The sequence below is a fragment of the Aplidium turbinatum genome, chromosome 6 (assembly GCF_918807975.1).
Source record: "Aplidium turbinatum chromosome 6, kaAplTurb1.1, whole genome shotgun sequence".
NCBI lineage: Eukaryota > Metazoa > Chordata > Ascidiacea > Aplousobranchia > Polyclinidae > Aplidium > Aplidium turbinatum.
In genome coordinates, this window is record NC_137477.1 from 24,741 (window position 1) to 47,978 (window position 23,238).

A 23,238-nucleotide genomic window follows, 5' to 3' on the forward strand; every position below is an offset into this window, starting at 1 on the left:
GGTTTGACCACAGAATATCGCCAATTTGACCAATGAATGTTTCTGGACCAGATGTCTTTCCAAATAATCCAAATAGATGCTGCAATGGTAACTCATTGATGGGCAGCATAGGCCAACATATATTCCACTGAATTACATAATGGATATGATCTTCTATTCTAGCAATTACTCCATTACGATTCCCAGTGTTCACTGCTGTCCCGTCACACCCTGTTGTTCGAATTCCATCCATGTTCACATTCTCGTCGATCATACATTTTAAAGTGTCAACTGAACGACCACTTGGTGTTGTGACATGAGAGATGTAGATGTCACCAGGTTGTGTAAGAAAAACGTAATGGTATTATTTTATTTTTCTCCTGTGGTGGTAGTCATCAAAGACATATGATTCATCTTTTCTCCCATCGAAATAAAGCGATATAAAACTATTGACGACATGTTGGGTTGGTTTCAATCCAGTACGCCTCTTGACTCGGCTATGTCTCACTTTCCGTGAGTCCAATAATGATGTCTGTGGAGAAGTCTTTTCCTAACACATCCTGCAAAGTAGCAGTGACAATAACAGCAACTGTTTCGTCAGAAACCATCTTTTAATGGGCTTCCATTGCAACACAAGGGATTGAGATGGTATTGTAGGCACTACTTGTTGAGACACTCTCCATGAAACTCGAATCATTATCGGATGAATAAGATAAAGAGTCAGTTTCACAAAGTTTTTTTGTGGCGTGCTAAACCACACAACTATTAGAAGGTCGCTCACTGCGCAGGATTGCCGGATTGGGCGAAAAAATGAGATAAAATGATAAACATTTCTGCAACTTTTCACCCAATCTGGCAACCCTGTTATAGAAACAGAAGGTCATTGGGGTAATGGGTTGCTGAGCACAAAACGATTTTAAATTTTGAGGAAATGTTTAGAAGGTAAAGTGGCACCTATGTTCAAATTTATATGATAAATGGAGAAATCGACCCACCCTATTGTACACTATGACTACTTCCATAAATCGGAACCAATCCAGCATGGAACCGTTTGATGGTGCCCCAGAAGACTATCGGCGTTTCATCCGGCATTTTGAAGCATACACCATTCGGGGAGTTATTGATGCAGCGACAAAACTAGACAAGTTAATTTCTTCCTGTGTTGGTGAAGCAAGAGAAAGCATTGCAGACTGCATCCTCAGCTCTTCTCCAGATTTGGGCTACCTGGAAGCAAGGCGAATTTTGGAAAGCTCTTATGGTCAAATGCACAGCATTGTAAGTGCCTATACTAGAAAGTTAACTGAGGGAGCTTCCATCAAACCTAATGATGCAGAGAGTATTGTTAAGTTAGCTAGAGACATGCGTAGCTGTGAGATTGCTTGCAGTGACTTTCCCAATTCAGGTCTAGACACACAACAAGTCATTGGCTCCATATTTGGCCGACTCCCTATCTATATGCAAGACAAGTTTGTATCTTCTGTCAGCCATCAATTGGAAAGAGGACAAGCTGTGACCTTTTCCCAGCTCTCTCAGTTTGTTCAGAGGAAGGCCCAGGCAGATAGAAGTTTCCTTGGACAGCTCGTTGGAAGAAGAAAAGAAAAGGCATCAAGTACTGTCGCACCCACTGCTAGACAACCACGTAGAGTTTCAACATTCTTGAATCAAACTGTCGTAGCGCAGAATGCAGAGGCTGGTCAACCGAAGGAAGTCAGAGATTCTACGAGGTGTTTGGCTTGCAAAGGTGCACATCAAGTCTGGAATTGCCAAACCTTTAAAGACAAGTCTGGACCTGATAGGTGGAAGCTAATTTGGTCCAGCAAGCATTGCCTTAATTGTCTTGGAAACCATTTTGTCAGAAGGTGCCCTTCGTCCAGGACATGCCAAATTTGTAGACAGAAGCACCACACCTTGCTACATCAGTCTAGCCAGGATGGACGTAGGAATCATAGCCCAAGCTCGAATGCCAAGAGTCCTCATGGGGCCGGTGTTGTGTCCAATGCAGCACCAGAGAAGAAAGTGTGTAGTTGGTCACAGCGGTAAACCATAATTTCTTCGTGGGAAAATTGTAACTTAAAGTTCCCGGATCCTTTCGTCTGCATATAATGACCGAAGAAACACACACTTGAACTTCTTTTCAAACAGTGTATTTCTGTAAAAATTAGCCCACGGCTACCAAAACGAGGGGGTGCAACGCGTACACCACTTAAACTGTCACTACACAACAGATTACTTGGATAAAAGACGGAACTTTTGTCCAGCTAGCAAGCACTAAGCCAACAGTTAAATGTGCGGCCAACTTTCAAACAATCATTTTACGAATGACCAGAATAGATAGCAATATCTCAAATTCACGTATGCAGTACTGTGACGCAATAATGAAAGACAATTATGAAGTCATTTCAACAGGTGTTTAAAGCTAATGTAATATTTCCTGTTTAAACAGGCCCAAACAAGTCCTAACAAGTTTGACACAAGTCTATGAACGATGGTGCAATTTTGGCACATTTTCTAGCAACTTCCATGACGTAATATTCAGTAGACTTGAACGGTTTTATATGACGTTTGATTTGTACAGAGATTGGCCGTAACATAGCGGCCCCTAGTTATGACAGTCTAACATGGCATAACTAAAAAAGAATTGAAGGACAATCGTGAGCCAATGAATAAAAACACATGATACACAAATTGTTTGAATCACTCACGTTTAAGTTAATACGCAAATACAAAGGGCATGCAAAGAATGAACAGCAATAAGAATAAACACGACGATACATGAAATTGGTACCATAGGTATTAGGTACACGCAAAAAAATGACGCTATATACCATGGTTGCGCTAATAACCGACTGTTCCGGGCTCAGACAAGGGTCGGCCACCGCAGACAAAACCAGGCTCAAACCCTAACACTTAGGTGTTCTTTACGGGGGCGAGGCACGAAATATCCCTCAACACGTAGTCTACTTTCACTTTCCCCGTACTCTCATCATAGTTGCAGACGGCAACTTTGGCTCTACGAACCACAGGCTTCCCTTTCCTAATTTGTGGAACTACCTCATGCACCCTCCCAAGTTGATACTTCCCACGTTTACCAATGTCTTGGAGAGAACCTACCACTACAAGTTGACCAGGCTCCAAATTCTCGGCCATTTTTAGCCATTTTTTCCGGCCCTGAAGACCTGGCAAGTAAAAATCAATCCATTTATTCCAAAACTGCTGAGAAAGTGACAAATTGAACCGATAATCCCTTCTTAATTGGTCACGATCATGTGGTTGCCCAACAGCACAGTATGGGTCTAAGTATGGGGTCAAAAGTGAGGCAGGGGTGATGACAGTAAAATCCCTAGGGTCGTCACTCAAAGGTACCAAAGGGCGTTCGTTCACGATCCGAACGGCACTGCCTGTGTACGTAAGCAGTTCAATAAAATTGGGCTTACGAATTGAAGAGTCCAAAATGTGAAAAAATGCGATTTTAAATTGTTTAACCATTGCCTCCCAGGCGCCACCTTGCGCCGGAGCATACGGAGGTATAAATTCCCAGTTTATCGCTCTCTGTCTCAGGGCGTTGTGAAATTCAGCTGATTCTATCAACTCGGGTAACTTCTTAGATGCTGCCTGAAAGGTGCTTCCATTGTCGGAATAGATAGCATTAACCTGCCCACGTAAATCTGTAAACCTTGTAAAGGCAAGTAAAAAATCACTCAGCGACAATGACGTAACCAGCTCAACATGAATAGCGCGAGATGCCATACATGTGAATAAGAGTCCCCAAGCTTTTTTGTGACTCCTACCTTCAACAAAGGTCAATGGTCCAAGATAGTCCAAGCCGCAATCAAAAAAGGGATTCCTATGGGCAGTTGTGCGAGACAAAAGTAAATCAGACATGAGCTGCCTTATAGGCCGAGCTTTCTCAATCGCACATACACCACAATCATTAAGATACCTCTTCACGGAAGCATTACCATTAGCGATCCAAAACTTCTGTCGCGTAGACAACAAAGTGTGCTGTACTCCACAGTGCGCATTTCGATTATGATGCGACAGTACAACAAGCCTAGTGAAGGGGTGCTTCGAAGGCAAAACAATCGGATGCTTTGCTTCTAGAGAAATCTCGGGAGAATTACTTAAGCGCCCTTCAATGCGGATTACACCAGCATCATCTTTACCGACCGAATCCAGAGAATCACGTGACGTCACATAAAAATCATGCAGAAGAAAATAGTGTTTCCTATCGTTGTTAGGCCCACACTGACGACAGTTGTTTGCATGATTACAGTCCTTAACCATATGCTGGCGCAAACAGTTCAAGCATTTTCCAGCTTTCACAATGACATCTCTCCGACCTTTAGGTGTCAAGCGCAAAAATTCTTTACAATTAGACAAAAAATGATATTCAACTTGACCACGTGACGAACAACAAAAACATGCCGGTATGTCACTACGTCTGGCCACACCGCCGCGCGGTGCGCCAACAGCAGTCGAGTACTGCGAACTCCCTGAAATCACATTATCATGGGGTTTTACCGACGTCTGCCTAACCGGACATGAAGGCAATTTTCCTTTGCCAAACTTTTTAAAATGCTGCGACTCACCAGAATCGCCCATTAGCATAATGCTAAAATCAGTCGACTTGCGCGTTTCCTCCCGTACTACAAAATCAAACAAACTCTGAAAAGTAGGTTCCTCAGTGCTACCATACTGATCACCTAAAAAGTCAAGATAACGCTGCTTAGCGTCAAACGGGAGTCGCTTAGCCAAATCCAAAACAAAACGTCCTTCTAATTTATCACGCTGACCATAAGCTTTCGCGTAAAGCAAACACTGCGACAATTCATCTTTAAACTCTTTCAAATCACTGGAAGAGATCGAAGTCAATTTGCTACCATAGCGATACTTTCTAATTTCTGGTTCTGCGAAAAGACCTCCACGAACTCCAAAACGTTGGGACAAGCGAGCTAACGACATTTCTATCCTGTCTTCCTCTGACAAGCCAGGAGTGTCGGAAACCAAATTAGCAATCGTTTGTGCAGCTGTTCTAACACAAGCTGCTTGCAACAAAGTCAAACGAGTTCCCTTAAAGGGCGAAGCTGCCATCAAGGCCATAACACGATTTTTAAAGAAGACAAATGGCATATTATTACCATCGTAACCAATCAAGGCCGCCTTATCGAAGAACGTCCTACTATTTTGGTATTCAAAAAAGCAATCCTGCTGTTGAGAACTCGATTTAGCGGGAGAAGACAAGCTATATCCCTTAATGGGCTGAGTGGGCTCAGTCACATGCACAGCCCGATCACGATCCTCACATACGTTAAAATCAGGAGACACGATACGCCTCTCACAACCACCCAAATTACGTGTAGCTGGGCGATCAAAAACTAGCGGCGCTGAAAACTGTGAAGGGGGCAAAGCATTACTGCTAATGGCGGCCCCGTGACCTGTACGCTCTGGGGGAGGAGTTCGGTTGTAATTTGCAGACCTTGGCTCTACAGCCTTCGGAAGATCCTTAGCCGCGGCCCCGAGACCTCCTGAAACAGCTGGAAAACATGTGGATTGTACAGGTCCACTTACGGATTGAACAGGCGTGTGGAAAAGGTTAGGTAAATTAAACTGTGATTGATGTTCACTTCTGGAATGCCTAGAAGAGCCCTTCCTAGAGCTACGCCGGGAGCCCGCCTCTGATCGATATTCAGCTAAAACTACCTCTTTTCGTTGTTCAGCCCTCAACTGAGCGTCTTTGAGTGCGAACTCAGCAGCTCTCGCGGCGACCTCAGCCGCTCTCGCTTCGGCCTCAGCTCTCGCGGCAGCCTCAGCTCGAATGGCCTCAGCTCTCGCGATGGCCTCAGCAGCTCTTGCTTCGGCCTCAGCTTGGATCTGGAGCTCCTCTCGTCTTAGCTGCAGGTTAATTTGTGCCACTATCCGAGACGAAGTCCTAGACATCCTAGTGCTTACATTTGAGGCGCTATCCTCAGGATGTATGTCAGCATCCAACATATCTGAGAACTCACTTTCTTTTTGTTCAAAGTTATTTTTTAACGAGTTAAATTCGGGATCTACCCTATCACGAAGTTCTGCCAAGATTGCAGAGTTAACAATTTTACTCAAAAGAGCATGGAAATGCCGTAATTCCTCTTCTAAAGTAGATAACTTAGATCTAAAAATTAACAGTTCCTGCTTATCACTCAAAGAACCTAGGGCTACAGAAAGTTTCCCAATTTGAGTCAAAATATCCCGTCTAAGATGCCGGGCCTCTCGAACTGACTTAGCCTCATCGTTACTGGGTCCCTCCCCAGAATGGCCTGCCCGACCGCAAAGAACATCATCAGGCTTAAACTCAGTCGAGTCGACGGCGGTCGAGTCCCTGTCACCACCGAGTGTAGACATATTAAATGTTAGGGCTAAATTTAACAATTAAAAAAAAATTAAGTTACACAAACACACAAAATTAAGTTATAAAAAACTTAACTGCAAAGACCGTAAAAATACAAAAAAGAATTTAAATGCACGATACCGTAGCTGTACGAGTATGAAGTCCTAAAGTCCACAAAACTTGCTTGGATTCTTCGACTTGAATCTTCAAGCACAGATGGATTGCCTTTAATCTTCTTTCTTGCCAATAAATGTCAAGTTATTTTTCTTCTGTACCAAACTGAGAAGAAATGTCTTTACTTTTTAGCTTAAAGTTCTTCAGTTGCCTACCGAGAAGAAATGTCTTTAATTTTCTTTGCTTCTTTAGACTACCAACCAATAAGATCTTCTTTTATTATTTCTTTGCTTCTAAGTGCTTCTTAGCCTACCAACTACAAACTTCGTCTTTTATTTTTTTTGCTTCTAAGTGCTTCTGTGCCAAACACTAGACAGAGAATCGTCTTTTATTTTTTATGGTCACAGCGGTAAACCATAATTTCTTCGTGGGAAAATTGTAACTTAAAGTTCCCGGATCCTTTCGTCTGCATATAATGACCGAAGAAACACACACTTGAACTTCTTTTCAAACAGTGTATTTCTGTAAAAATTAGCCCACGGCTACCAAAACGAGGGGGTGCAACGCGTACACCACTTAAACTGTCACTACACAACAGATTACTTGGATAAAAGACGGAACTTTTGTCCAGCTAGCAAGCACTAAGCCAACAGTTAAATGTGCGGCCAACTTTCAAACAATCATTTTACGAATGACCAGAATAGATAGCAATATCTCAAATTCACGTATGCAGTACTGTGACGCAATAATGAAAGACAATTATGAAGTCATTTCAACAGGTGTTTAAAGCTAATGTAATATTTCCTGTTTAAACAGGCCCAAACAAGTCCTAACAAGTTTGACACAAGTCTATGAACGATGGTGCAATTTTGGCACATTTTCTAGCAACTTCCATGACGTAATATTCAGTAGACTTGAACGGTTTTATATGACGTTTGATTTGTACAGAGATTGGCCGTAACAGTAGTACCACCACTTTGCAACACTCTAGACATGGTGAGGTGAGACTTAAGGTAGTCCCAGTGGCTGTGTGGGGATCTGACTCTCAGAAATGTGTGAACACGTATGCATTTCTGGACGAAGGTTCAAACTCCACTTTGTGCACCATGAGTTTGATGAAGAAGCTTGGAAGCAGCGGCAAGAGAGTTGGGTATTCCCTTTCAACTGTAAATGGGACAACCCAACAAGAAGGATTCAAGCTCAAACTGTCAGCAAGGGGCATTAGAGAACAAAAGGTCATCCCTTTAGCTGATGTGTTAGCAGTACCAAGCTTGCCAGACTTGGAAAGCAGCATCCCCTCCAACGACATTGTAGAGCGTCATGCCCATCTTCATGGTCTGGACTTTCCTATGTTGGACCAAAGGAAAATTGATATCTTAATTGGTGCAGATGTCCAGGCAGCGCACATTGCTACAGAGTTCCGTCAAGGCAGAAGTAATGAGCCAGTAGCATGTCGGTCAGGATTAGGTTGGGCATTAGTTGGTCCCACTGGCGTTGAAAATCCAGAATCTATGGTGCACCTAAACTTTGTTAGGAGTGAAAATGTCTTGCTCCATCAACAAATGGAGCAAATGTATAACACAGATTTTAAAGATGCTGGTGTAGTCGAAGTAGTGCCATCAGTTGAAGACAAAGAAGCTCTAGCCATAATGGAGGATTCGGTGTTAAAGGTTGATGGACACTATGAAATTGCCTTGCCCTGGAAGAATGGCCATGTAAATCTTCCATACAATAGATCGCTTGCTGAGAAAAGACTGAACCAGCTGAGACACAGGTTTTTAAAGGACAATGACTTGTTTGAGCTTTACAAGGAAAAGATCCAGGAATATGTAGAAAATGGTCATGCCCGTCCAGTACCAAATGATTTACTCTCTCCCTCATCCAAAACTTGGTACATACCCCACCATTCCACTGGAGGGAAATTTAGAGTGGTTTTTGACTGTGCCGCAAAGTTCAAAGGAACTTCCCTGAATGAAAATCTGCTTCAAGGCCCAGACTTGACTAGCAATTTGGTTGGAGTTCTCCTTCGGTTCAGGCAGCAGCCAGTTGTAGTAGTTGCAGATATTAAAAGTATGTTCCACCAGGTGAGGGTGAAGCCAGATGACTGTGACAGCTTGCGTTTTTTGTGGTGGCCTAATAATGATCTTTCTTTACCTCCTCAAGACTACCAAATGTTGGTACATCTATTTGGTGCAACATCCTCCCCTAGTTGCTGTGGCTTTGCACTCAGAAAAGTGGCAGAAGACAATGAGTTAGGGGCCAGCCAAGAGGCAGTGGATGCCATAAAAAGTAATTTTTATGTTGATGACTTCCTTAAATCCTTTGAGACATCCGAGGATGCTAAAAGAGTTGTTCTGGAAATTAAAGACTTACTGCAGCAAAGTGGTTTTGTGCTTACTAAATTCATTAGTAACTCGGAAGAAGTTGTGGAGTCCTTACCTGATGAGTGTGTGGTGAAACCTTCTTTAGATCTACATCTAGACGAGGGTCCTGTTGAGCGTACCTTAGGAGTGCAGTGGAACACACTTCATGACAATTTTGGAGTGAAGATCAATGTGCAACAAAAGCCAGTGACACGCCGTGGCATTTTATCAATGGTCAGCCAGGTCTACGATCCTTTGGGATTTGTGCAGCCATTCTTGTTGCCTGCAAAACGTATCATGCAGGATTTATGCATCAGTGGCCTGGGTTGGGATGATCCAATACCTGAAATTAAAGCCGTAGCTTGGCAAGAGTGGGTAAGATGTTTGCCAGCACTGCAAGACTTGAAAGTAAGTCGGTGTTTTCGTCCAGCACAGTTCAAACCTATTGTGACAGAATTGCATTGTTTCTGTGATGCAAGTAATATCGGTTATGGCGCAGTTGTGTACTTGAGGATGGTGGACAAGAGTGGGAATGTGCATTGTGCCTTTGTCATGGGGAAGTCACGAGTGACTCCAGTGAAGCCCATGACTGTTCCGAGGTTAGAGCTGTCAGCTGCGGTGATTGGTGTCAATTTGGTTCGCTCAGTGAAAAATGAGCTTGATTTGAAGATTGATAGGACTTTCTTTTGGACTGACTCCACATCTGTACTACAGTACATTAGGAACACTGCTAGAAGGTTTCAAGTTTTTGTGGCAAACAGGGTTGCAGCAATTCATGCTGGGTCAGAACCATCACAGTGGCATCACGTTAGAACCAAAGAAAACCCAGCAGATATTGCGTCTCGTGGTCTTGGTCCAGACAAGCTTTCCAAAGCTGACCTGTGGTTTAAAGGACCAGACTTCTTGCAACTCAGTGACGAGTTTTGGCCAGCCGGTCCTGAAACCTTGGTTCCTTTACCTGAAGATGACCCTGAGATCAAAAACATGTACCGAGTGAATGCAACTGAAACTGAGGAACCTATTGAAGGGTCCCCTCTCAATCGCTTGTTAAACTATTTCTCTTCGTTTGTTCGTCTAAAGAGGGCAGTTGCTTGGATATTGCGGTTTCGGCGATACCTGAGGTCGAAGACTGAGCTTCCCAATCAATCAGGTGCATCTGTAAATCTCAAGGGCGACTTATCGGTATCTGAGTTAGAAACTGCCACAATTGAGATTGTGAAGGCAGTGCAAAAAGAAGCATTTCCTTTGGAGATGAGTTCGCTCCAGAATTGTAATGAGTTTGGTGTGGGTGGATCCCAAACTGTGTTGAAAACTTCCTCTGTTAAAAGGCTTTCTCCTGTGGTAGTTCATGGTGTGCTTAAAGTTAGTGGCAGATTGCACAAGTCTCCTGTCTCTCAGGATGTTAAACACCCTGTTATTTTGCCTAGTAAGCACCATGTTACGAATTTAATTATTGAGTTTTACCACCAACGTGAGGGTCACATGGGTGCCCTACACACACTTGCTGCCAGTAGAGAGTTATTTTGGATTGTTCGTGGTCACTCTGTAGTTCGACGTGTTTTGCACGCTTGTAGAAAGTGTCGTCTTCGAAACGTTGTTGCTGGCGAACAGATTATGGCGCCATTGCCCGAGTTTCGTGTTACTCCAGGGAAGCCGGCATTTGCATGTGTGGGTGTCGACTACATGGGTCCAATTATAGTTAAGTTAGGTCGTAGCTGGGTAAAACGTTATGGTTGCATTTTTTCGTGCATGGCCACCCGTGCCATTCACATAGAGATTTCACACTCCCTTTCCACCCATTCATTCCTGCTGGCATATCAACGATTCACCAACCGTCGAGGAACACCAGAGAAGATCGTGTCCGATAACGGTACAAACTTTGTCGGTGCGGCCAGAGAACTAAAAGAAGGAATACAACGATGGAATAACAGCATCATCCACAAGAAGTTTAGTCAACACGGTACACAGTGGAGTTTTAATCCGCCAGGTGCTAGTCACCAAGGAGGTGTCTGGGAGCGTATGATACGTACCGTCCGCAAGATTATGCTCTCGTTGACTGAAGAACGTTCACTAGATGACGAGAGCCTCATCACATTCATGACCGAGGTCGAGCGCATCATCAATAATCGTCCTTTGACCTCAGTTACTTCTGATCCTGACGACCTGGAAGCTTTGACTCCAAGTTCGTTGTTGACCGGACAATTGGCTGCATCTCTACCTACCGATGTATTTATCGAAGCAGACGGCTACCGTCGTTCGTGGCGTCTGGCAAATTGGTTAGCTGACCAGTTTTGGAGTAGGTGGCTGAAAGACTATTTGCCTACTCTTCAAGTTCGGCAAAAGTGGTTGCAACCCAAGCGCAACTTGCAGGTTGGGGACATTGTACTAGTGAAAGACGAGTGTTTGAAAAGGGGTATGTGGCCTAAAGCCCGAGTAGAGGAGGTGTTTCCCGGGACAGACGGCCATGTTCGAACAGTACGAGTAAAGACCGCAACATCTTCATACAATAGGGACATCCGCAAACTTTGCCTATTGGAGGCATCGGATTGATCAGGACATTTGTTTAAACCCATGCCTTTCGTGTAAACCTTCATAGTCTCGACTTTTCGATGACGGAATGCACAAGACATTTATTTGTAGTTACTGTATTATTTGTGTGTACTCTTTTGATTCAGACTTTCAGCCTTCGACGAGCGACGTAATCAACAGAACATTTGTCTGCATCAGAACTTTTGAACTTGCTTGCCTTCTATTTTTTTTGTGTTCTTTACTATATCACATGCCGCATCAAGTTTATTGCTGCTATTGTATCTACTCGTTGTAGGGGTAGCCTTCACATTTTAAATTTTATCGTTTATCTAACCTTTCCTCTTTGTGCTCATCGTTAGCTGTTCTCAGTCCTACTTGTCACTGCTGGGGTCGGCCATTGTGTTGTGTCAAGCGTCTTAATATGAATATAATCTGTTTGGTACAGTTATATTGGGGCCGGTGTAGAATCCGCTTGAAGAATTGCCCCTTTTTTGACACTTCGTATTGCTCTCTGCTGCCGCCACTAAAACATAACAATCTCTGGCGTGCAGAATCTGTTGAATCTCTTTTTGTGTGAACTACCCTAGCATGAGGGTGTGCTAAAGTTCACTGCATGGCCTCTTCGACTCCCAGCGTGGCTTCTCTCAAAAGGTTTGTGCTAACTATGTTTATTTATTTTGCAGCACTTAACCTTAATCAGATAACCAGATATAACAGACTTAAAGCATTTGGACAATTGAACTAAGCTCTGAACATTGACTTGCAAGTAATCTGTGGCATATGGAACTCTGGATTGGAGTTGCCATTTTTCCCCTCTCTTTTTCTTCTGAGCTAGCCTGGGTTGGTTTTTTTGTTAGCTCAGTTAGTTGTAGTATTTGGGTGGGTTGGGCCTTCTTGATCATAACTTGGGATCATTTGGTTTGGCACTCACATGTGCTATTGTCGGCTACCCCACAAAGTACATTTCCATTTTTTATGTGTATGGTAACTGTCTGCATTTTTAGTGTTATTTGTTAGTGCTTATTCATTAAATAGAATCACGTTGATATTGGTGTCAACACTCTGGAAAATATAGACATCACTTGTTGCTTAAATCAAACTGATGCTGATGAAGCTTATGAGTCATTCATAGGAGAATATACTAGTCAATTTAATAAGCATTTTCCTTTACAAAAAACACCTTTAAAAAAGAATAATTCTTGGTTTGATAGAGAACTACTACATCTATTACGAAGAAAAGAGCGTTTGTTTAAAAAGTACATAGCAAATAAAACTATTCACTTCAAAAAGAACTACACCTCTGCAAGAAACTTATACTTCCATACAGTTCAACAAAAAAAGAAGGAATTGTATAAATCTAAATTTGAAAAGCAAAAGTTTAATTTGAAAGCTACTTGGCAAACAATCAACAATCTATTAGGTAAATCCCAGTCTAAGACTAACCATGGCATCAAAATAAATGATAGTACAGTCATTTACAGATTAACTATTGCAAATCACTTCAATGATCACTTTTCCTGTGCTGCCCATTCCCTTACAAAAAAAATTCCCAAATTAAATACAATATTTTCAACATATCTCGATTCTCCATGCTCTGAGACAATTTATATTTATCAAACTACTTTGAATGAAATTGAAAATATTATTTATGCTATGCCAGCAAAAACTAGCAGTGGCATCGATGAAATACCATCCATAGTTGTAAAGTCAACCCCAAACAATATACTGCATGCTTTAACTCATATATTTAACTTATCCTTAACGAGTGGAAAATTCATAAATACATTTGGGGTCTGGACCTGCAAATCCAAAGCATCGATAGCGCAGACGATATCAATGTCATCGCACTTTCCTCTTCATCGAAGACTTTATCCCCTGCTGCTGGTAAGCGACTCAAACCATCAGCGTTTTGATGATCCTTCGTCTTCCTGTACTCAATAGTGTAGGTAAATTGCGATAAAAAGAGTGCCCAACGAGCCAAACGATTTGCTGCCAAAGAAGGTGTCGATTTGGTCGGGCCAAAAAGACTAAGCAATGGTTTATGATCTGTGACCAAAATGAATGATCTACCAAAAAGATATTGATAGAATTTCTTTAGCGCAAAAATTATCGACAAAGCCTCTTTCTGAATTTGACTATAGTTTCTCTGCGAAGCTGTTAATATCTTTGAAACGTTTGCTATAGGCCGTTCTGTGCCATCTGGGTAACGGTGAAACAAAGTAGCACCAATGCCCACACTAGAAGCATCACATGCGATACCTACCGGAAGTGACGCATTGAAATGTGTAAGAACCTCATCAGTAGATAGATGATGCTTCAGCTGAGCAAAAGAGTTTTCCTCTTGTTTTCCCCATCTCCAAGGAATGTCCTTTTTCGTGAGATGGTATAGTGGTTCTGCTACAGTAGAAGCGTTCAACGGTAGAAACTTCGAATAAAATTGTAAGGAACCTAAAAACGAACGAAGAGAAGATACGTCAGTGGGGGCAGACATCTCCAGTACGGCGTTTACCTTGGGACCTTTGGAGATGCCCTGCCTGGACAAAATGTGTCCGAGATACTCTACCTGAGGTTGTGCAAACTTACACTTGTCTTTCCTACACCTCAGGCCTTTTGAGTGAAGTCGATCGAGGAGCCGTCTAAGATTCTGGAGATGCTCCTCAGCAGTAGTGCCATTGACAAAAATGTCGTCTAGGTAGACTGCAACCCCTGGAAGGTCGGCTGTAAGGTCGTCCATGATCTTCTGAAAATAACCTGGAGCAGAAGATATGCCAAAAGGTAAAACATTTTGTAAAAGTACGCCACGGTGAGTGCTTAATGCGAGTCGTTTTCGACTGTCAGGACCAAGTCGAATCTGATTGTAGGCACCAGCCAAGTCTATCTTGCTGAAACCATACCCACCACCCAACTTTTGCATTAAGTTTTCTGGTAAGGGTAACGGGTGACGATGGGTCTCCAGGGAAGGGTTCACCGTGACTGAATAATCGCCACAAATGCGTAACTTGGCCTTCGCTTCTGAAGAATTTGAACGCTTACGAACTGGAACAACCGGTGTGCCCCAATCGCAAAACTGAACTGGTGTCCATACACCACGTGCAATGCCCGAATCATAGGCTTGTGCTAAGTCCTCCTTTAGCGCGAAAGGTACAGGCCTAGGTTTGAGAAAAACAGGTTTAGCATCAGACTTAAAATCTATGTCTAGTTCATAATCTCGTAAGCACCCGAGTTCAGGCTTAAAAACATTTTTGAACTCGTCACATAAGAGGGAGCATGCTTTCTCCAGACTCTTATCAGGCTTGTCGTATGACTGGATACTCTGTAAAGTAGAATAGTTAGACAGAAGGAATTTATCGATAGAAATTCCTAAAGACGAAATTGCATCACGACCTAGCAAGTTCAGTCCTTTGACTGTCGTGACTACAAAAGGAATATTATCTGACCTTCCCGTGGAAGGACAAGTTACCTGGGCCGTGAAAGAACCCGTGATCGGTACTAGATGCTTGGTAGCAGATTGGAACTGCGACACTGGTGCTTGCAATTGAGGTGCGCCTACCCGAGTCCAGACGTCGTTGGAAAGGAAATTTCCATTTGTAGCAGTGTCCAGTTCTAAGTGTGTGGTTACCGAATTAATGGAGATCGGTACTTCCAACTTTGAATTTCGAGGTTTTCTGCAAGAACTAGAAAGCATGTTAATTTCCTCGATACAATTTACCTTAGAAGGCTTAGAAGGTTTAAACTGTCTAGCTTTCTTTCGACAAACACTCTGTAAGTGTCCCGTGATTGATTGGTGAGAAAAACCTGCGGCATTTTGTCTTGTGCGACTGAATGTGCTGCTACAAAGGTGTTAAACCTCTTCCAATAGTCTGCCCACAGTTCAGTGGTGGCATCGAACGCTACGAACTTAGGTAAAGATACCTGTTGTTGTATTGTTGTTGGCTGTGATCTCGCAGTTTGGGCTCGTATTTCTCGTAGTTGTTCTTGGTGGCGCCTTTCTTGTTCTTCTTGACGTTCCTGGTGACGTTCTTCTTGTCTGGCAATTTGCTCCTTCGTCTGGCGTTCTTGGTTGGCAATTTGTTGTTGCAGGACTTCGATCAGTTTCTCCATGTTTCTAAATCCTGTAGAAATTCTGTAAAGATCCTGCCGGCGACGCCAGTTAAACGTCTGTTGTATTTCCAGACGTTTAATATAAAATAAACAATAATAATTGTAGCGATAGCCAACCAAGTGAGAAAACCATTTACCTCTTGTTACTTACTGATTCACTGTATAAAATCAACGCAATATATAGTAAGAAAGAAACGCAAAACAATCAACTGAGGAACGTGGTACAGAACGCTCAATTGATTACACGCGCAGTGCGGTGGTAATCAATTCCAACGTCTGTACCAGAAAACGCTGAACGGTGATTATGTAGTGACGCTGGTCACGAGTTACATATATTCAACGTAAATAAAATGACGACTATAACAGTTGGGGAAGGTGATACCAATCTTTAAAAAGGGTAGCTGCAAAGATTCAAACAACTACAGACCAGTCAGCCTACTACCTGTGTTTTCAAAGATATTAGAAAGAATCATGTACAACAGATTATACTCGTTTTTAATTAGACATAAATTTTTCTATAACAATCAATTCGGTTTCAGAAAAAATCATTCCACAAGCCATGCTGCTTCAATGCTAATAGAAAGTATCACCAGTATACTAAACGACAACCATCTTGCATTAGGAATCTTTCTTGATTTATCTAAAGCATTTGACACCATCGACCATAAAATATTGCTAGCTAAATTATATCATTTCGGAATAAGAGGCGTGGCCTATGATTGGTTCATGAGTTACCTGAGTAATAGAAAACAAAGAGTTGTTTTCAATGGCACACTATCTTCTAACATTAACAACATATCTTTGGGTGTCCCACAAGGGTCTATCTTAGGCCCTCTTCTATTCCTGATTTATGTAAATGACTTTCCTAACTGCCTTCAACACGGAACTGCAATTATGTTTGCAGATGACACCACCATTATATATAAAAATAAAAGCGTTTCTGCTGTATATGATATTGCAAATCAAGAGCTTGTATGCATAGATCAATGGCTATCAACAAATCGATTGTCTCTAAATGTCACCAAAACCAAACATATATTATTTTCAAGTCAAGGAAGCAAGACACTATCAAGCCACCCACCCTTAAATATTCGAAAAAACAACATAGAACAAGTTGCCTCAATAAAGTTTCTGGGAATAATTGTAAACGAGCATTTGTCATGGAAATCTCATATGGAAATCTTGCTTCAAAAAATAAGATCAACACTTTGCGTGACAAAAAAAATTAAGCCTTTCCTAAACAAACAAGCACTTCTCTCCATTTACCATTCTCTAGTTGAGAGTCAGATATTATATTGTATCTCAACATGGTGTCATGAAAACAAAACTACATTGCAAAAGCTACAACGTACATGCAATAACTTTCTTCGTACTGTATTTAACATTGACCGCAGAGAAAGCATAAAAGGTGTAATGGGACTCAACAATTTAAAATCAATTAACCACATGAAAACTACAGAGATTGCAACTTTCATGTTTAAATATTCAAAAAAGCTGCTTCCCACAACATTCAATGATATAATTATGTGTAAACAATCAAGTAGCCTAACAACAAGAAGTAATTCTCCTTATATTCCGATATATTGTAGAATTAACACTTGCAAACAATCAATACGGTACATGGGGCCAACAGTTTGGAACAAGCTTCCCCCTACTATAAGAAATGAATGCAAAACTGTAAAAGGCTTTAAATTAAAAATGAACAAGCTAAATCTTTCTTAAAATGATCCTATCTAAGTATTACATGCACCAAACATACTAATATTTTTTTTTTTTGCCCAGAAATGATAGGCCAATGTGTGTAGATTCATTAGCAAAATAGTAAGGTTGTAAGTACTCCTACTGGCCTTCTGGTTCTTGTGTTTTTTGTCCACAGAAGTTCTACAGAGTGTTCAGAAGTTTCTCCATCCTCTTCGACTAATCGCCATCTTTCGGTGAAGCGGTGGCCATGTGCTCCAACCAGTTGTTTTTTATATCAATATCTTGGACTGGATCGTCATGCTATTGTCTGATTATTTATCTATTTTTCTAACATGCCAAATTGGATTTCTTTATCACTTTTGTTATGGTTTAACGTGTAAAACATATACACAGTAACCCAAATTTATCATATTACTGTGACATGCCACTACTACTTCCCAGCTAGCGATGCCTGTCGTTTTTGCATTAATTCAACGTTTGCTAACGTTGGATCAGTGTGGAAGTGACGAGTTTAGCTGACTGGGGTTTAAAATTATCGCTTTATCAACGCAACTTTTATCAAAGCACGCTTGATATCTTCAAGACATAACTTCCCTGGGTATAATTGAATTTCCGAAAGATGATGATGTTGTTTTTGCTAGTTTGTTTTATTTGTTTTCGTCATTGTTTTCAGTGTCGTCAAGTTATAGCCTATCTATTTTGTGAGTCGTGCAAGGCCTATGGTGCGTTGCGCTTGAAATGGCTTTGCCCGTGGTAGGATTTCTTTGTGGGGTTTTCTTTGCCTGCCTTGCTCTTCTTGCTATGAGCTAAACGCATCAAGACGTGTTCCCCTTAAGACCATCAGCACTCTTGATAACGCACCATGGCCGATCTTCATAGCAACTGTCCATACAAATCTTAAATATATCAGCTAAAGCTATGTGGGCTAATAAAGCTATAGCCTAAATTTATTTGTTTTTTTTTGTTTATTAACATTTTATTTTTTTTATTTTCTTATATCTTAAATTTTTCTGAAGGTGTTGCGACCGTGCCAAATTTTTTTTTCAACTCAATAACTTACTTCGGTCACAAGCACGTTTTTAACGTTCGCATTTTGTCGCTTCTACCTTTTTCTCGACCTTTGCTATGTTGACGTGTATTGTTTTGATATGATGGTCAGAAATAAAAACAACTGAACTGAACTGAACTCCTGAGAGAGAAAACTTTTAGTTATTTTTATTCATATTTCCATGAACCTATGACGTCAATCACGTGATGGATTTCGGGAACAATAAGTCAAAATTCATATCCAAGGGAATTTTCAGCATTATTATGACAAACATTGTGGCCACAGCAATTTGACTATCACAAATTTAAGCAACAGTGTTGGTATTTCCAGGTTTGAAGGTTGATATTGATATAGGTTAAGAGATCCGGTTCCCTGTGTGAAAGAACTACAAGGTTTAGTCTGGTTTCATAATGCTTTCATTATGATGCAATAGCAAGGCTTGAGAAAACTTTTTTAGTTGTAGTGTAGAGTGTGATTTAAACATAATTTCTCTCACAGTATTTTATTGACGGTTGATTGGTTGTTGAAATCCTAATGCTTACACAAACTTTATGTACCGGTACAAGTTTAGTTGTGACAATTTTATTTCTAGATGCTTTAAATCACATCAACATAAGTCGCAGACATTGACAGAATAAAGTTTCAAATTGTTGAATGTAGTTGCTTGCAGGATATGTTAGTCAATCAGACACTACGTGCTGCTGAATAAAGAGATTTTTGATATTGAAGTATCATAGTGGAATTAATACCAATGGGTAGTAGGCAGTGGCGCGGGAACTATTCTTCTCTAGGGGGGCTGAAGCTGCCGTAGTGTTGTGAGCTTCTGGGGGGCTTTGCCCCCCAGACCCCCCTTACGTGGGAGAACATTTAAAACTGGTAGTAGGTATTATCGGTCCCCCTACAGTGTGTAATAAGACGCCAAAAACACACACATTGTAAGTTGTAAGTAACGAAGAACGGCAACAACAAAAGCAGCGTTCAGGAAATTTAAATGAAAACGAAAAAATTAGAAAGTGATATGAAAACGACAGTTTGTGAAAATGAGTTCTCACACGCTTCCGAAGATCGCTTTTCGTTCAGGATTTTCTCTATGAGCTGTGTCATGAGTTTTTTGACATCGACAATGTTCAAAATGTTTTGGTGGACATGCATCAACGCAAGACGAGTAGGCCTAAATCTTTTTTGTGTCATCGAGCTTTTCAACCACGTTTTCAGGCGCCATAGAGCAGAAAAAGAACGTTCTGATGATGCAGCTGAAATCGGGAGGCAAAGGCAGAGCTCCACAATTTTTCACGTTTCTTTGAAAAGATTTAGTCTTCGAGGGTTTAGTTGCGATAATATCTCAGCAACCTTTTTAACGGAGTTTGCGGTTTTTCCACTTACCATTCGCTGAGCATTGAGCAAGGTAAGTTCCGTTTTTAGGCGATCTTTTCTGATGGCATCGGGTAAGCTGATCTCAGTATCAGATCCTCCCTCACCGTTTGCACAGCTTGGAAGGGCCTTCTCTCTGTTGGCTGCTGTAAGCAGATCCACTTGGTCGAATCTTCGATCAAGCTCAGCTTGAACAAAATCAAGGGCTTCGATGTATTGCCGTTTCCACACTCCTTCTCCCGCAGACGACAAACCATCCGATTCCTTTGTGTTTCGAAATCTTGCTAGAGTTTTGCTCACTCGGGAATTCTTTGGCGTCGTTAGGTTATTGGCAGACACAAAGACGTTCGCTGCTTCCACAAGCATGGAAACGGATTAATCTTTTTTGAGATTTTTGATCCGTTTGCAGAAAATGGTGATGATCCAAAGATGAAGCAGAGATTTTCTTGTTTTGGAGCTGTCTTGCGACGGCTTCTGCAAACTAAAAAACTTCACCGCTGCAGGTAATCTCAAAATAAATCAACATCGCGTGCTTATTTTACCAAGCTGAATATCTTTGCACGTGCGTCTCCTGTCATTGCACTATCTTCTGTCATGTGGGTCAGACATTGCAACAGCCAAATAGGGTAGGGTAGCACTTAACAACATGAGCAAGGGCAGAAGCACGAACGCACCAACGAGTAGGAAACAAAACCAGCAAATTGCAGGCAACTTCATCAGAACCAAAAAGCGTCATAAACAAAGATTTACGTTTAGACGATCGATTCACGAATTACAACTGCAACACTTTAAACGAAGTTTAAGGCATCGGCAATAAGCCTAACCTCCTTTACAACGTCTCGCAAAATCACATCGAAAGCATGATTACTGCAGTGAATGTATAACGATCCAGGGCATAATGCTTTAAGTTTGGCCGCACTCCGTTATAACAACCAGATCTCTTGCTGTTTTATGCTGCAAAGTGGATATTGCAGAATGATGTCCAATAAATGATGGACCGCCGTGTTAGTAAGGAGGGTGGCTGATACCGCTACTGCGAGGTATTATACCTCCATGTGATTGACGACTCTTATTGCGAATGATGAGCGCGACCACACGTAACAGGAACTCGATTCATCGTAGCAATTATTGCTCGAATAATTTTCTGAAAATATGTTATGTACCTTAAATTTTCACAATTTTCTAGGGGGGGCTGAAGCAATTTTGGAAAATTCCAGGGGGGGCTGAATTAGCTCTAGGGGGGGCTGAAGCCCCTTGAGCACCCCTACTTCCCGCGCCCTTGGTAGTAGGGTCGATGTGTGTATTTGCAACCATTGAGGTAATTGCGTCCACTTCACAAATTTGTAAATATTTTTCAATTGAAAATAATTTAATAGAAAAAAATTTAGCAATTTATTTATCAATAATGTTATCATAACTTGTGTAAGTTTTATCTTTTTACGTTAACTACCATGTGACTGCTTTTAAGTTTTCACATTTTTGGATTCCTTGGGTCTTAAAATGTCTGTCTAGCAATTTTCATCCATTTTGTATAATCATAGGTCAAGAAATTAGAAATATAATAAGAAATTGGACAAAATCACTGAGGTGGAACAGGCAAACATGGTGAATTTTCCAATGACCATAACTCTACTACCTAATATTTAAAATTTTCCAAAAATTTTTTTGCATTCTTCATATTTCTTTGACATCTACAAGTATGCTAAATTTCAATAAAATCTATGACATGTTGTGTAACCCATTTGCTCATTTTGCATGGAATTGACCCTGCTACAACATCTCAATATTATGGTGCACCGTCTCCCGCTTTTTTTTTAAAACTGGTTTTGTAAATTGAGAAGTGTGTTCCACTTAAGGGTGTTCAATTTCAATTATTTGAATATTCGACAGTCTTCATTGTCGACATTGAACAGCTCTTCATCTGGGGTTTTAGATTCTTTCCATCCAAAGTGTCTATAAACATGCACTAATTTGGCAACCCTCTCATTGCCCAGTCTATTTCTTTGCTTTGTGTGGATTAAAGCCATGCTACTGAACAAGCGTTCTATTTCAGCACTGGATGGTGGGCATGATGATATTGCTATCATCAATAAACAAAACTTCTTTACTGGCTCATTGTTTGCAACTTTTCTTATGTATTGCCAATATTTAAGCACTAGGTGACAATTTTTTCATTGATTTGATAAAAGAGATGTTTGGAAAAATAGATGTATCTCTATTCCTTAGTTTCATATCCTGCCAGTAGGAGAATGAATTGTCATCTTTTTCAAAAACACAGTTGCGTGCAGTTTCTTGCTCATCTGCAGACAAAGTCATATATTTTTGAAACTGATCAACATTGTCTCCTTTATTTTTTTCTATTTTTCTTCTCACTTTTCTCCTTCCCTGAGAGTAGCACATTAGACATCGTTTTTGAGGCCTTTCTTTTTTTTCTGTGCGAGGAAGCGTTTTAGGAAAGTGCTTACCACTGAGGGACTCGGACTGGGAAGGCTATGTGAACGACCTCTATTGCTTTCCAGCAAAGTGCTGGAAGATATCAGTTGGTTTGCACGCTGCAAGTTAAACTGAAGCAATTAGTCACAACAGCACAACACTGACTGGCGTGGTCTTTGAGCTGGAGGTAGACCATCTGAATTCAATAAGAAATTACTATTGGTAGTTTGGTCCTGCCAGCAGATAGTGAGTTAGTACGCATTGAGAAAGTGTCAAGAAAAAACTGAAATAATATCACTCTGTGATGATGCGAAGCTTTATCAATTTTATCTAAGTATTATATTATATTGATGCAATTCAGATGGAAAATGTCATGAGATAACAGCTAAACAGCTGGCTAGTCATTATATTGCATAAGAAACTCCGCAAACAACACATTTAGAAGTTTTAAGGGTTTCCCCCAGTTTTACCCGGTTTCCCCCAGTTTTACCCGAGGGACCAACCCTGGCCTTTACCCTTCAGTTTAACTCCTATCCTTCCTCATGGACGAAACACGGTGTCTATCGCTGTCAATTCGTGTTACAATTGGTTGATAAGAAACATATATTTGATTGGATAATCTAAATGGCTAGCGTGGAAGCTACACTGTTATGATTGGCAAATCGCAATTGCTCGCTGTACTAGTAAGTACTCAACTTTGTGCTGATAGCCAGGAAGAACGCTCCCTTCTTCACAACTGGAACATGAATCACTTTATCTTTGTGATCACGTATCAAAGGAAGAAAAGTATAAACTATCTAGGTGTAACTTTGGATGAGCGATTGTCATGGGATAGTCATATTATTAATCTGAGAAAGCAGCTTGCAAAGGTCTGCGGCATTTAAGCTGAGATACATTGCCCCATTAACAATATTACAAAATTTATATATATTATGCTTTGTTTCAATCCAAGACCCAGTACGGTACTCGATTATAAATTGGGGAAGAGCAAACTCTACATTGCTTGCTCCACTTCAAGTGTTACAAAACAAGTTCATCCAATCCTGCTTATTTTTGCCGAGGTCAACAAATACAACTGTTCTTTATCACCAATTTAATGTGCTCAGAATTGAAGATATTATTAAACTAGAGACTGCAAAATTTATGTACAAATATGTGCACAAAATGCTGCCCGCCCTGCTTTATTTTTGTAAACGAAATTACCATCATAAAAACCGTCAGAACCAAAAGAA

The 23,238-nt window shown here is 41.1% G+C and overlaps 2 protein-coding genes across 2 annotated transcripts; both read left to right on the top strand.

Annotated features, from left to right (window-relative positions):
• The first annotated feature begins 987 nt into the window (after nt 1-987).
• LOC145771714 (uncharacterized) lies at nt 988-2,019 on the top strand. The gene has a single exon (XM_082583441.1). It carries the CDS (start codon nt 988-990, stop codon nt 2,017-2,019), a length of 1,032 nt encoding a protein of 343 aa, XP_082439567.1.
• Nucleotides 2,020-7,566: 5,547 nt separating this feature from the next.
• Nucleotides 7,567-11,373, top strand: LOC145771715 (uncharacterized). The gene has a single exon (XM_082583442.1). It carries the CDS (start codon nt 7,567-7,569, stop codon nt 11,371-11,373), a length of 3,807 nt encoding a protein of 1,268 aa, XP_082439568.1.
• The last annotated feature ends 11,865 nt before the right edge of the window (nt 11,374-23,238 follow it).

What these genes read in the sequence shown, in the direction of transcription:
- LOC145771714 (XM_082583441.1), top strand. Translation starts at nt 988, where the DNA reads ATGACTACTTCCATAAATCGGAACCAATCCAGCATGGAACCGTTTGAT.
- LOC145771715 (XM_082583442.1), top strand. Translation starts at nt 7,567, where the DNA reads ATGAGTTTGATGAAGAAGCTTGGAAGCAGCGGCAAGAGAGTTGGGTAT.